At 37.6% G+C, this 16,089-nt stretch overlaps 2 protein-coding genes across 2 annotated transcripts in view; both read left to right on the top strand.

Annotated features, from left to right (window-relative positions):
- The window catches only part of VPS36 (vacuolar protein sorting 36 homolog), a 353,187-nt gene that overhangs the window by 119,788 nt on the left and 217,310 nt on the right, over nt 1-16,089 (top strand). The gene's annotated exons all lie outside the window — the stretch shown is intronic.
- WDFY2 (WD repeat and FYVE domain containing 2) overlaps nt 1-16,089 on the top strand; it is a 60,823-nt gene that overhangs the window by 9,579 nt on the left and 35,155 nt on the right. The window contains exon 2 of the mRNA XM_070732777.1: nt 15,815-15,882. Within this exon, the coding sequence (XP_070588878.1) occupies nt 15,815-15,882 (68 nt within the window). The remainder of the gene's footprint in view (nt 1-15,814; nt 15,883-16,089) is intronic.

Below are 16,089 nucleotides of genomic sequence, written 5' to 3'. Positions count from 1 at the left end.
CAGAAAAAAGTTGAGCCCTGCAGGGCTCAACTTTACAGAAAAAAGTTGAGCCCTGCACCTTTAACACCAAGCAGAAAGTGCCACTATAGGTAGTCTTCACTCACTCATTCAGCACTGTTCGAAAAGTATGATGGTGCTGAATAATGAGACTTTTGACTGGTCCTCAAAGTTGCGCCCATTAAAGCATCCCCACAGTCCTTAATCCCCACTTTTCTCTGCAATGCAAGCAAATGAAGCAATGGTTTCCAAATGATTGAATATGAAAAAAGGGGGATTTAGTGGGATTTCATAAAAGACTTTGCTTTCCATCAATAATACGCCCCGGTTTTTAAATCAAGGATCACACTTAGTTTTTGAGAGGATGCTGGGCTCCTGATTTGTTTGATTGGAACTGGCAACTCCATCACTAAACAATGCAGTTGCAAAATGAAAAACTACCTTATCACATCCATTCAGACACTTGGCCCCACACCTGCCTTTACAATGGTTACAGCTTTCTATGGTCACATGATCACCTTTGATGAACAATGTCAATGGGGAAACCGACAGGAAGTCATAAATCCATGACCTGGCACTTAATAACCCTTGATGGAATAGAATAAAATAGAATAGAATAGACAGGAATAGAATAGAATAGAATAGAATTTTATTGGCCAAGTGTGATTGGACACACAAGGAATTTGTCTTGGTACATATGCTCTCAGCGTAGATAAAATAAAATATACATTTGTCAAGAATCATGTGGTACAACACTTAATGATTGTCGTAGGGGGTCAAATAATTATTATTCTCAAATAACTCTACTGAGTTTATGGATATAGCAAAGGATGTCAATGATGATTGTCATAGGGGTCAAATAAGCAATGAAGAAGCAATATTAATAAAAATCTTAGGATATAAGCAACAAGTTACAGTCATACAGTCAACACGGGAGGAAATGGGTGATAGGAATGATGAGAAAAACTAGTAGAATAGAAGTGCAGATTTAGTAGAAAGTCTGACAGTGTTGAGGGAATTATTTGTTTAGTAGAGTGATGGCGTTCGGGAAAAAAACTTACTGAATCATCGTAATGACTTCAGCAAAAACTCATGAATTTGCCGTTACAAATTGGATGCGATAAGGTGATTTTGTTTTTTCATTTTACAACTTCATTGCTTAGTGATGGAGTTGCCAGTTCCAATTGTGATTGGCAGGTGAGGACAATACCTGCAGAAAACCAAATTGCAATTTTTACAGGAAAAAAGGGAAACAATCATATTCATTTTATTAACTTGTTTGAGAAAGAATTGTATTACATTAAATCTGGGAAATAATTAAATTAATTTATATCTAATTCTTGAAACAGTTCTTCCCACATTTTTATCTTTTACCGTTACCATTATACAATCAGGAACCTGGCATTCTCTCAAAAACTAAGTGTGATCCTTAATGCAAAAACTAGGGCATATTATTATTGGAAAGCTATCTTTGCCCTCAAAAGCTTCTATGAAATCCCACCAAATCCCCCCTTTTTCATATTCAATCATTTGGAAACCATTGCTTGATTTAACCATCTCTGGGTTTATGTTGCTTGGATTTCAGAGAGAAGCTTAATGTTGAAATACAGTATATAGCATGCTTGAATTGTAATTTGTATTGTTTAATACTTGGCATTTTGTCCTCTTAACACTGAAAAAAATAAAAAAGGTATACTGTCGGGCAGTGTTCCCTCTAATTTTTTGGGGGGGTGGGCGGAAAAGTATAGTGTCTGAGCGGCAGTCCCTTCGGGACTGGGCGGCACAGAAATAATAAATAAACAAACAAACAAACGAACAAACGAACAAACAAACAAATAAAAAACCCACCCTGTTTTGCCTCAGAGAATTTCAAAATAAAATACTGTACTGTGTGTCTATAACAGTGAGCTCATAATAGGGCAACTCTATCAATATCAAAATGCCACTTAAATAGTTGAGCTAGTTTCAAACTAGATTTTGATTTTCTTTCTCTCTTCCTTACTTCCATTCTTTTTCTTTCTCTTTTCCTTCCTCTCTTTTTTCTATCTGTTTCTCTCTTTTCCTCTTTTCCTCTCTCTCTCCTTCCCTCTCACTCTTTCCCTCTCAGCTTCTGGGCAGGTTTGGAAAACTCTGAGTTGATGATGATTTTTAAGTGAGTGATTGCTCACTGCTCAGCTAAGAGGGAACTATGTTGTCAGGTTGACTACTAACACTTTCTTTGACTTTCCCAAGTAGTTGAGATAGCAGACGTAATACATGTCCTCCTTTTGTGCCTTCTATGGAAAGGTCTATAAATAAGGTGTCTGTGCTAATTCTTGGATTACTAGGAAAGTTCTGCATTTTAGATAAAACCACTGGACTCCTGGTGTTTTATGTGTGTCCAGTTGTTCCCGATGTCCAGTTTGCTTGTTTCTGATCTGTCAGCATACCATTCCTCATAATTAGCAAACAGCAATGAAACCATAATTTGCTTCCTTTTGAATATTTGCAGCTGAGCCATATGGAATATTGCCACATCATGTCGTTCGTTTCCTGAATGCTTAGGATTGCAAATAATAATGAATTTTGTGTCCTTTAGTAGAAGATTAATGGCACCAGCAAGTTTTGAAGGGTTTGTTGGTCATCTGAACAAGTAAATTAAATGCTAGAAATGATGTCCACAGAAATCTATAATGTAAAAAAAGAAAGAAGTGACATACATTGTAAATCATATTGAAGTCATATGGTTGTTTATGTTCATATGCGGAGAGAACTTTCTGGAATAGTTGATGTTGGATGTTGACGAGTGCAAGTGTGTCACCCAAATAATCGTGGTGGGTCACCTTTGAAACGTATGTCAGAGATTTGCCATCCCTGCTCTAAATCATGCAGGATGCCAATGTATCTGTTAGAACCATGAAGTTGCTGTAACCATTTTCTCCTCCTTAGAATGAGAGCATTGTGAGACTCAAACTCAACCCGGATAAGACGGAGTGGCTGTGGGTTCTGCCTCCCAAGGACAATTCCATCTGTCCATCCATAACCCTGGGGGGGGGGATTATTGACCCCCTCAGAGAGGGTACGCAACTTGGGCATCCTCCTCGATCCACAGCTCACATTAGAGAACCATCGTTCAGCTGTGGCGAGGGGGATGTTTGCCCAGGTTCGCCTGGTGCACCAGTTGCGGCCCTACCTGGATCGGGACTCACTGCTCACAGTTACTCATGCCCTCATCACCTCGAGATTCAACTACTGTAACGCTCTCTACATGGGGCTACCTTTGAAACTTCAGATCCTGCAGAATGCAGCTGCGAGAGCAATCATGGGCTTACCTAAGTATGCCCATGTTACACCAACACTCCGCAGTCTGCATTGGTTGCCGATCAATTTCCGTTCACAATTCAAAGTGTTGGTTATGACCTATAAAGCCCTTCATGGCATTGGACCAGAATATCTCCAGGACCGCCTTCTGCCGCACGAATCCCAGCGACCGATTAGATCCCACAGAGTTGGCCTTCTCCGGGTCCCGTCGACTAAACAATGTCTGTGGCAGCCCCGACCCTCTGGAACCAGCTCCTCCCTGAGATTAGAACTGCCCCCACCCTCCTTGCCTTTCGTAAACTCCTTAAAACCCACCTCGGCATGGGGGAACTGAGATAACTTCCCCAAGGCTATATTGTTTATGTATGGTATGTTGTGCGCATATTTTTTAAATTATGGGTTTTTAGTTTTAATTATTAGATTTGTATTGTACATTGTTTTTCTATTACTGCTGTGAGCCGCCCCGAGTCTACGGAGAGGGGCGGCATACAAATTTAATAAATAAAATAAAATTATTGTGACTATATGAAGCATTGTTGTCCTGGTGAGGCACTCAAGGCTCATGACTGACCTTGGCCTTTGGGAAGGATTGATCTCTTTGCCAAGTTTGGAAATAGCATACTGTACAAATTCTTGTTCCTTCCGACTGTCTGCATGAAGTGAAGCTGATTTTTCTCACTCAATGTAAGAGAGAGATCTCCCTCATTAGTAGTCGGTGGTTACAGAAGAAGACTTTTATTATATCCTGGGCAGCGAGAAAGAAATGACAGTTACAGGATTTAATGTTGCTTCTTTGACCTTACATTTCCATTTTGAAGATTGAAACCTGGCTATATTGGATAGCTATGTATAAAGTGTAAAGCTACAGAATCTGCTGATAATGTAAAAAAGAAAAAAAAAAGATTGTTATCCAGCAGGGTGAAACTGATCAAATTTTATATCTCCTAACTGATTCCTTCCTTCCTCTTTCTGAAATGTTGTGCCTATTGGTGCTACATCTGTGTTTCTGTTTTTTCTAACGTGTGCATTTTCAGCCTACGTTTTCTTTTTTCCAAACAGAAGGGCTTCTGTTCATTTTTGTTCAGTTTTCATTAATTGCAAAACTGCATTGTAAAATTAGAAAAGTACAAATGTTGACTGCGTTAGCTTGAGAAATGCTTCGGTCATGGTCACATTTCCTTTGTTCGCTGAATGTCAATTACTTTCCTTCTATATTCAAAGGTAGTGTAGCATTTCCCCCCCAACCCTCGGTGTGGATTATCTACAAACAGAAATATAAAATTTATTTCTTTTATATCAAGAAGTTGCATATTCATAGACCTGCCCACTTCAATTCTAAGATACTTAGCTAGTGTTGAATTCTGAATATGGACAAAAGGTTCACTACCATATTAATGTATTACTAAATAAATCTATAGATACGAAACTATAAAACATTAAATATTAAGTATAACATGAAAATGTACAGTTAAATGTTTAAAACTGATATACAATAAGTTATATATCTTATCCTGAAATATGTTTATTGTTCTGTATCGCCCTTACTTTTTGTATCCCTATTTCCTCCCCCCTTTTTTTTCTTTTTCTTTTTCTTTTTTTTTCTTCTCTTATAAAATCAAACTATATTTTAATAAAATTTCTTTTATATCAAGAAGTTGCATATTCATAGACCTGCCCACTTCAATTCTAAGATACGGTACTTAGCTTGTGTTGAATTCTGAATGTGGACAAAAGGTTCAGCACTTTGTTGGAAGATGGAATTGAAAAGCCATGAAAATTGATTTAGCCCCTTACATTTCTTTTTTGTAATCAGCCTGTCTAGTCAGGTTGTCAGACTATTATTCCCCAGGAAGGAATTGTGTGCATGATACTTATTTCACAGACTCTTTATTGATCTGATTGAGAGATGAAGGCCATAAATAAGAGAAAATCCATGCCAGATTCTCTGTCACATGAATATTCAAAATATTGTTGCAGAATCCACAATTTAAAGAATGTAATCCTTAAAGCTAATTAGCTGAACCAAAAGCTAACACTTTGCTGATGCAAAATATTATCAAGGAAATTATTTGGCATAGTTTATCTGCAACTATTATAGCGTTACTTTCTTCATTGAAGGAAGCGATATGTTTTGCTTCAAAACAAAGATCCAGTAATATTTATAGGTAGTCCTCACTTACCTGCACCTTGCACTGCAGGGGTGGGCTATTGCCCGGATAGGGAGGAACGCAGTGGGGTAGCGAAAATGAAGCTCCACCCCGGAGCACACAATTTGCAATGAAAGATGTTGAAAGAAAATGCAGGGCGTCCTGCATAAGCCACACCCACAGGGTGGTAGTAAAAATTTTGGTAGCCCTTCACTGCTTTGAAGGTATGACAGTGCTGAACAAATGGTAGCTATGCCGGGTCCTCAAAGTTATAACTACTGCAGTGTCCCCACAAGCACATGATCAAAATTTGGGTGATTAGCAAGTTGCCCATATTTACAGCCATAGCGTGAGCTTCAATTCCTGCCACAATTCCTGCCTCTGTCTCTCCCATCTCTGCTTTTTTGTCTGCCTTGCACTTTGCCACTCCTGCCTTCAGCCACCCCCACCATCCTCATCTGGTCTTTGCCCTCTTCTTCTTCCCCCTGCTGCCCCAGGATCAAGGGAGGGCAAAGCCCACATGGTAGGGCAGTGTAGCCTTGTCTGCTGAAGAGAGATTGCTTAGGCCGGCCAGGGAGGATCTGGTGGGATGGAGTCTGTGTTGGAGGCAGGTGGCATCTCCCTGGATGAAAGTGGTGTCCAGCAGTGCTTAATTATGCTAACTGTGATTAATTTCCCTCCCAAAGTGGTCATTAGGCAAGGAGGAAATGATTCATCTACCCTATTTGAATTGCTAGCTCCATCTTGCTGTCTTCTCCTCAGCTGGGCCCAACAATCTCCTTGCCATGATCAACTCACATATCCCAGGGCTGCCCCTTGCCCATGCCTGGATTCCTGGCCTGCAGTGGTGGAAGAAAATGGCAAAAGTCAGTTAGGGGCAGCAAGGGCCAGATGCTGAAGGTGAAAGGCAGGATGGCCAAAAGGCCAGAGATGGTGGGAAATAGGTGGTGTCAAGCTGGTGCAGAAGTTGGTAAATTAACGGCTTACCACAGTATAGAAGGCAGTATTATTATTATTATTATTATTATTATTATTATTATTATTATTATGTCAATACAACACAGCAAATGATATCACTATGCTGGATTTTGTATTTCATCACCAGTCGGCTGCTTCCCAAGCACCTAGAACTGCATGATGTAGCGGCGAATTTGCAATTGACAGATGGAGATTTTGTCAAGTCCGATGGTTTTCAAATATCCGCTGAGATCCTTTGGCACTGCGCCCAGCGTGCCAAGTACCACTGGGACCACTTTCACTGGCTTATGCCAGAGTCGTTGCAGCTCGATTTTTAGATCTTCATATTTCACTAATTTCTCTAGCTGCTTCTCCTCAATTCTGCTGTCTCCTGGGATTGCGATGTCGATGATCCATACTTTCTTTTTCTCCACAATCAAGATGTCTGGTGTGTTATGCTTCAGAATTCGGTCAGTCTGAAGTCGGAAGTCCCACAGTAGTTTTGCTTGCTCATTTTCGACCACTTTTTCAGGCTTATGATCCCACCAGTTCTTTGCCATTGGTAAATGGTAGTTCCGGCACAAGTTCCAGTGGATCATCTGTGCCACAGCATCATGTCTATGCTTGTAGTCAGTCTGTGCGATCTTTTTGCAGCAGCTGAGTATGTGATCAATTGTTTCATCTGTTTCTTTACAGAGTCTGCACTTTGGATCGTCTGTTGATTTTTCAATTCTGGCTTTGACAGCATTTGTTCTAATGGCCTGTTCTTATGCCGCCAGTATTAGTCCTTCTGTCTCCTTTTTGAGTGTTCCACTTGTAAGCCATGACCAGGTCTTTTCTTTATCCACTTTGCCTTCAGTCTTCTCCAAGAAAAAGTTGTTGTTGTTGTTGTTGTTATTATTATTATTATTATTATTATTATTAATTAGATTTGTATGCCGCCCCTCTCCGTAGACTCCGGGCGGCTCACAGCAATAATAAAAACAATGTACAATAACAAATCTAATAACAAATCTAATATTTAAAAATATCTAAAAAACCCTTATTTTAAAACAAGACATGCACACAAACATACCATACATAAAATATAAAGGCCAGGGGGAGACATCTCAATTCCCCCATGCCTGATGGCAGAGGTGGGTTTTAAAGAGTTTAGGAAAGGCAAGGAGGGTGGGAAATATAAGGCACCCCCCAAAAATAAGACATAGCACAACTTTGGGAGCAAAAATTAATATAAGACAGTGTCTTATTTTTGGGGAAACACGGTAGCAGGGAAGAGACAGATAGCTTTTATGGTAAAACTAATTCTTTTTAAAAAAAAAAATTGGTTTCTTAGTGCTTAATAAACATTGTGTTTTCTGGGTAATTATTGCTTGCTTGTTGTAGATTTATACTTAATTTCCACCTCTTTTTTCCAGCCACGGGTGAAAATAGATTCCATGTTTGATAATAATATCTTCATCTTCTTCCTGTTTAATTTTCAATGTCAGTCTGTCCATTTCTGCACAATCTGATACCTTCTTGACTATCTCTTCATCTCGCAGTGTATCTTCATTTTTCCAGTATAGTGAGAATATAATCCTTGCTGTTGTTAAAACATGTAATATTAAATGCATTTCTTATCAATTATTTCTAATATTGTACCTAATAAAAACAATTCAAGCTTAAAATCTACATGTTAAGCTACCATCTTTTCTAGCCGCCTATGTATCTTTGCCCAATTTTTTTTTTTTTTGCTTTATCATAAGTCCACCACATGATAGATTGTGCCAGTTTTTGGTTACATTTCAACATTTGCTAAATTTTTTAGCTAAACTAGCAGGTGGTAAATGCCATCTATAACACATTTTTTAATAAGAAGTTGCTATTGTTAATTTATAGTTTCTTTCCCATACGTTTTTCCATTTCTTGATTTCAAACAAATTGTATTCTTGTAGAGAACTTTTGAAACAAACCTAACAGGCTGCTTGCTTACTGGCACTTTGTCTTGTTCTTAACTTGCTAAATTTGAATGTATTGGTATGTTATCACTTGTCCTTTGTTTATATCTCTCATTGTTCATTCTTTCCTTGTCTGTCTTTTTGCAAGTTTGGGCTTGCTAAGTCCTGCTGCTGCTTGGATACTCATTAGAAAATAGTCAATGGTGGGAGGATCTAAATGCCATGGTTGAAATGCTGCCTATTGTAAATAAATAAAAATAAGCTGCTTGATTTGTGTTTCTCAGGGATCCATTAGGCCTGGATCTTACAGAAGATAATTTGCTTCTGCCGCTGTTCTAGACAGTAAAGTAAAATATACTGTATTGATCACTTTGATTTCTTCTATTGCTAAGTTACATCAAGTAGTTTTAATTGAAAAGTTTGTGGATTGTGGTAGAAGGAAGATCAAGTAGTTCATGATTAAGTAGAAAGGTCTACTTTAAAATGTTTTTTTTTTAAAGAAAAGAAGTGTATTATAATCCATCTTCATGGAAACTTACTGGATCAACCACTTTCTCAGTCTAACCTGTTTCACAGTGTTGCTGGGTGATGAAGACAGGAGGAGGAAGCACTATGTAGTTTATCTTGAGTTCCTTGACAGAAACACAGGATATAAATCTAAGAAAACAATAAATGCATACATTCTGGATTAAAACGAAAAAAATGTGAGAGATGTAACCTTAAACTCAAATGATTTTAATATAATTTATCTACCTATATACACTTACCTAAGAACTGTTACTGTCTTTCTTTATCAATTGTATACGGTCTGTTGTTATGCCCTTTGCTAATATAGTAAACATAAATATGAATAAGAGTATGGAATGGGTTAATAGATAATACAGTGGTCCTTTGACATTCGCGGGGGATACGTTCCAAGACCACCCACGAAAGTCAAATTTCCGCGAAGTAGAGATCCTCCCTCCCTTCCTTCCTCCCCCACTCTTCCATTCCTGGTTCTAATCACCCCCAGAACCCGCAGGGACAACTGGGCAGCAAGCTGAGAAGAAGAGGAGGTGGCAACGGGCAGCAGTAAGGCTCGGCTTCAAGTGGAGTCTACCAACACTCTGAGAATTAAAGGGGAGGGATCGGGAGGCTGGGGCAAAAGCGGAGCTTTTATTTAAAGAAGCAGGACGACTGGGGTGGGAGGGAGAGTTAAAACGCACAGTATTGTACATTGTGCGGCCGCGGGGAAATGTTCAAATGTTCAAAAAGACAAGGAGTATTTTTTAATTAATATTTTTGAAAACCCGTGGTACATAGCCTTTTTGCGAAAGTTGGACCCGCGAAAGTCAAGGGGCCACTGTAGTGTATATATCGAGAGGTTTTTTAAATTTTTTCCAAAAAATATTACATATTTTCTGCACAAAGTGTTGTCTGGCTCAATCTTACATAGCTTTTCCTATACATAATATATTCCATTATCATCTCTCTGTTTCAATTCCAACCTATAATATTCTCAATTATATATTTCTTTATCTTAACTTATGTTCTTCTTAATACATACTTAATATTTCTAATCTCCCAAATCCCTTACAATAGCATTAATTAACTATCTTATTTACTGCTGGGAATCCCTGCCTCCAGACTTCCGTTGCCAGCCAAAGCGCCCATTCTTGCATTGCTGGGATTTCCCTGAGCCTCCCATCTCTGGGATTCCCTTCATTTTTGCCGGCGCTGCTTTGAATCCCAGCGAGGGGAGGCTCAGGGAAATCCCAGCAATGTAAGAACGGGTGCTTCGGCTGGCAATGGAGGTCCAGAGGTGGGGTTTCCCAGCGAGGAAAGGCTCAGGGGAATCCCAGCGCTTCAGCTGGCAATGGAAGTCCGGAGGTGGGGATTCCCAGTGGCACAAGGCAAAAGGGGTGACATTTGGGATGGGGTTGCACGCATTATTTGCTTTTACATTGATTCCTATAGGGAAAATTGCTTCGTCTTACGAACGTTTCGATTTATGAACCTCGTCATGGAACGAATTAATTTTGTAAGACGAGGTATCACTGTATATCATCCTATATCTTAAGTACTGCTAAACCATTTTACCATAAACCTTTAACTTACTGATCGGTCTAGTATTAATACTGTTTTCTTAAGTCTGATACTATGAACTTTATTTTGTAATGTTTGTTGGAAAAAATAAACTTTTTATGAAAAAAAATCTCTAATATCCAGATTTGCTGGACTTTTGAAGTGCTTATAGTCCCCTCTTAATTTTATACAGGGTAAAAGCATCAGACTTTTTCATCCATAATTTTATCTTTCATATCTCCCTAGAAGTCACTAATTCTTTTATGTTATATAGATTTTGGGGAAATACGTAAAGTACAATATTCCAAAGACTTGCCCTCTAGTCCAGTGTTTCGCAACCTTGGCCACTTGAAGATATCTGGACTTCAACTCCCAGAATTCCCCAGCCAGCATTCGCTGGCTGGGGAATTCTGAGAGTTGAAGTCCAAATATCTTCAAGTAGCCAAGGTTGCGAAACACTGCTCTATTCTATGGAGCATTGCCATACTTTCAGTACTTTCAATCTTTACATCCTTTTCAATCTACTAGTTCTGGGAATCAGGCCATGGGAATGTCAGAGAAAGAATGTTGTATTGTGCCCTGTGTGAGCTTCATTGTGGCTGCTTCATTAAACAATTGGTTTCTGCTTTTCTTAGCTTCTCTGAATAGTTATTATATAGATCTGGAAACATTAGGGAAATTTGTGTGAGGTGTATTAGTGCCTATCAACATAGACTTTTAAAAAGTTATACCGCTTTGCCTTTATCATTTGAGATGCCTTTAGTCAAAGCAAATGTAGAAAAGAAAAAAAAGTGTGTCTTGAAAACATAAAAGAATAATAACCAAAGCCTTTTCTGACAATGGCAACATCTTTCCATTGAAAAAAAAAGGGCCATCTGTCAGGCAGTTAGATTTTGTATACAATACTGTACTTGCTTTCTTTGTGGCAGTTCCTTTGCTTCCTTTCAGGAAGGGGCAATACCCTCATTTATTCAGTTCCTGTTTTTTCCAGCTTATCAGGATTCATGTAGCCTTTCCATCCTACACTGGAGCAGATAGTATGTGAAAATGAAAGGAAGCACCCAAAATTGCTTGCTTGTAGAAGAGGGCATGTGTCGACCGACATAGTCCTTGGCAAATAAATAAATATGCCTCTGCAGTAAAATATAAAATAAAATATTTAAGAAATAATTCTGTAGACCAGTTGTTGCTATAAAAAAATCCCACAATGGCTTGTTAGTTCATCAGTTAACAATCTGGCCATTCTTTTTGGGTGAAAACCCCCAGAAAGTATTTTTTCCCACTACCTTTCTTTACTTAGATTGTTGCTTGAAAGCGTTGATACAGTTTCACAGTTATTGGTTTTCCAATTTTTTGAGTGTTTGCACTATGAATTTAACAAAATTGAATTGTTAAATTTGTTGGTTAAGTTTAAATTAAGTACTAATTACAGATTTTTAATTTTGTATTTTATTACAGTTCAACATAGTTTTTAAAAGAATGCAAAAATCACGGAGTTAAAAAGGCATCCTAGTCCAGTAGACTAAGCAACAGGGTATTTTCAAGATGAAATCCACATATGAGACTAAAAGATCAGATAGAAGTCAAAGTTACCGTTTTCCTGAAACGAAGGCTTAATCTCATAGTGAAAACTTGTAGCATGTACAAAAATAGGAAAGCTGGATCATCAGAGTGGAAAGGAAAAGATTTGCCAACTTGAAAAGGAGACAACTAATATAAAATATCCTATATGAGTTGTACTCACATTAAATTAGTCATTTCTGAGGAAAGATTGTACAGTTATTTTTTTTAATTTATTAAATTTCTGCTTTATAATTTCAGCTGGAGTGCTGTTGGGTACCTATAAGTAACTGGCTCTTTCCTTAATATGAATTAGAAGGCCTTCTCCAAACAGACGTTTTGTTCCTACAATTCTTAGTGAAGTTGACTGAGAATTCTGGGTTTTGTGGTCCCCATATGCAATATCTGGAGAGGGGCGGCATACAAATCTAATTTATTATTATTATTATTATTATTATTATTATTATTATTATTATAATAATATAAGACTAACATAATCTACAATGTTAGACCATCTTTTGTTCCATACGTCTACTGCTTTTTGGAACTGAAGGATTCCAGAAGTTGTTTTATTTTAAAAAAATACTATTTATTGAAATATTATTGATGGTATTGCTAAACAGAGATGTAATCTCTGAAAGTAATGTATAAATAACTATAATAAACATATGTAAGATTAACAGACATATCATGATAATGCAGCATGTACAAGTGCACTAGAGTGCCTTCCGTCCCCTGTCCTATTGCTCTCCTATATCTCCTATACCTTTCTTCTATTCCTATATCTCTTCTATTCTTTCATTGATATGTTCTATTCCTATATCTTCTTTTCTATTATCTCTTAAATATATTTCACTATGAGTATCTCCTCTATAACCTTCATCATGTATTTTACTATGTGTATATAGATATATACCCACTAAAACCCTCATTGTGTATTGGACTAACTAACTAACTAACTAACTAACTAACTAACTAACTAACTAACTAACTAACTAACTAACTAAATACATACATACATACATAAATACATAAATAAATATCATGATAATGCAAGGGGCAACCTATTGCAGGGCTCCCCAAACCCCAGGCCGAGGCCCACTCCCGGGCTGTGGACTATTTGGAATCAGGCCATCCATTAAGGTCAACTCATGCACCAGCGGGCCACTCACGCAGCCCTGTTCCCCCTTCACAGCGGACATGTTTTGACTGTAGTTCATTCCTTCAGAACGATTTTACAGGGATGTGTTTTTGGAGATGTGTGTACTCAAGCATTAAGTTTCCCCCTGAGCATATTATGCATTTTCCCCAAACTGGTTTTTCTGGTTTGCAATCCCCTATTTTGTTTTTCTCTCCCTGAAGCTAGTAGCTGCTTGTTTGTTTTTTTTCAACTGTAGGCAAAGAATCTAATACTGAACACCAAAAATATAATTTTTAGGATATATCTTATCCCAATGGCTTGCAGAAAAAAAGGGTAAAAGAGCAGGAAAACAAAGGATGATAAGAATACAAGGCCTCCAAAGAAGGATCTTGGAGAGAAGTCGACAAACAATAATTTATCACCATTCTTTCTTCCTTTTTTATATTGCATCTTTTCCCCCCATCTATAAAATTTATATGGCTGCCCGTATCACTGGAAGTGATTCTGTGGCTGTTAATACTGACAATTCTAGAGATGACCTGATATTTGTAGCCCAGAATCCTTCACGTAAATGGCTTTGGAAGAAATCTGTTACACATTCATGGTTTTTTTTATTATTAGTGTTTGCTAAATTTTAATGAAATATTAGATTAGAAAGTTGATGTAATAATTATGCCAAGAGCTATTGTGAATATTCACATAATAGCCTGTAGGTTGCTAGGATCCAAAATGCAATAACATTTCTTCCTGTAATGGTTTGTTTAGGCCATTTCGCTACTAGTGGTTTATTGTGCCTTCAAGGCAGCATACAACCATCTCTGAAGTGCCTGGCCTCGTAATTACTTTTGCGCAACCCTAAAAGATACCACAAGTCACTAATGGGAAAATATAATCTGCTGCAGAGATGAACATTACAATTGCATTACAACTATAATACAATACAACTACGGTATAATACCCATCCTAGACTACTGCTCTTCTGTCTGGAACCCATATCACATCTCAGACATCAACACCCTTGAAAATGTCCAAAAATATTTCACCAGAAGAGCCCTTCACTCCTCCACTCGAAACAGAATATCCTACGAAAATAGACTAACAATCCTGGGCCTTGGAAGCCTAGAACTACGGCCCCTAAAACACGATTTGAGTATTGCCCACAAGATCATATGCTGCAACATCCTACCAGTCAATGACTACTTCAGCTTCAACCGCAATAAAACAAGAGCACGCAACAGATTCAAACTTAATACGAACCGCGCCAAACTTGACTGTAAAAAATATGATTTCAACAACCGAGTTATCGAAGCGTGGAACTCATTACCGGACTCAATTGTGTCAACCCCTAACCCCAACACTTCTCCCTTAGACTCTCCACAATTGACCTCTCCAGGTTCCTAAGAGGCCAGTAAGGGGTGTACATAAGTGCACTGGAGTGCCTTTCGTCCCCTGTCCAATTGTCTTTCCTTTCTTTCACCTATCTTATATATTCTCTTCCTTTCATATATCCTCTCCTCTAAGTTCACTTTCACCCTCTTTTATATTATCACATGTCTATTTTTCTTCCTATGTATTTGTGTATTGGACAAACAAACAAACAAATAAATAAATAAATAAATAAATAAATAAAATAAACAATTAGATATACCAAGCCAAAGTCAAGTAAGCCATGTCTACTTTCTGAAATCCAGTCATTTGGATCTGCAGAACATTGTTTATGAGTTTTTGTGATGGAAGAATCAGGTCTGTATGCACATGTGGGGTGGGCAAATGAAACCTTTGAAAAAGAGGTTATATTACATCATTTTGAAACATTGACAATGCACAAGCTTTGGTTTGAGGGTACGAAGTATTGACACAAGCAGCATATCAGTAATATTAAGGGCAGAAGTATTCCCTGTGCTTGCCAAGTGTCTTTTTTAATGCTTCCTCTGTTCTTCGTATTCTAATAAAATATTTTCTTTCTACTCTTATCTCTCATGGGAATAAAAAAAAAAGTTTTCCATATTTATGCAACATTAAAATGAAGGCATGTTTGTTTTTATTGGCTGGCTGAAAATAACTGAATGTACGATTAAATGAATGATCTGGAAAAACATCATTAGTCCAAAAAAGTAAAATGAGGGGAAAAATCAGGATCAATATGATGCTTCAACTGAGTGCTAGGTCTAAGTCATAGCTGCAGTTTCTGCTTTAGTATAGGTAGTCCTTGACTTAGAAACAGTTTAGCTTAGTGTCCATTTGAAGTAAGGTGACACATTCTTTTTCACACTTATGACCTTTGCAGCATCCCCATGGTCATGTGATTTATATTTGAATGTTTACAACTGATTCACATTTATGATGGCTGTTGTGCTCTGGGGTCATGTGGTTAACTTTTAACAACCTTCTGATAAGCAAAATCAATGGGGAAATTAACTTCCATGTTATTAATTTAACAAGTGCAGTGGTTCACTTAACAAATGTGTCAAGAAAAGTTGTAAAATAGGGCAAAACTCAAAAAAAATTCTCACTTAGCAACAAAAAATTTAGACTCAATTGTGGTCACAAGTCAAGGACTAACTGTAGAAGGTACAAGGGGACTAATTCTCATTTCATTCCTTCAGAAGCCTTGAGGATTAACTTCTCATAGTTAAATTTTTTCCATTTTCTTTCTGAGACACTCTCCATTATAGGGAAATATCTGAAAATGTTCTTTTCCTTTGTAGATCGGTTCGAGTCTGGATGAAGAGAGATAATGGTCAATACTGGCCAAGCATCTACCACACGATGCCATGTAAGAATTTTGTGATATAATATATTATTTTGCCCTTTATTTTTTTGTTTCTGCCTTGTTTGCATTTAAATGCTAGGAATTTATAGTTAAACAATGCTTAACATTTGGATTTTCAGTAACAAAGATTTTCAGTTTGTTCCTTTCTGGTATTCTAAAAATATTGAAACAAAAATATTAATAGGGGAATGAATAAATAAATAAGTGATG

The sequence above is a fragment of the Erythrolamprus reginae genome, chromosome 1, assembly GCF_031021105.1.
Source record: "Erythrolamprus reginae isolate rEryReg1 chromosome 1, rEryReg1.hap1, whole genome shotgun sequence".
NCBI classification, from domain to species: Eukaryota; Metazoa; Chordata; class Lepidosauria; order Squamata; family Dipsadidae; genus Erythrolamprus; species Erythrolamprus reginae.
Note: the sequence above shows the minus strand (reverse complement) of the source record. Positions and strands in the feature narration are given on the sequence as shown.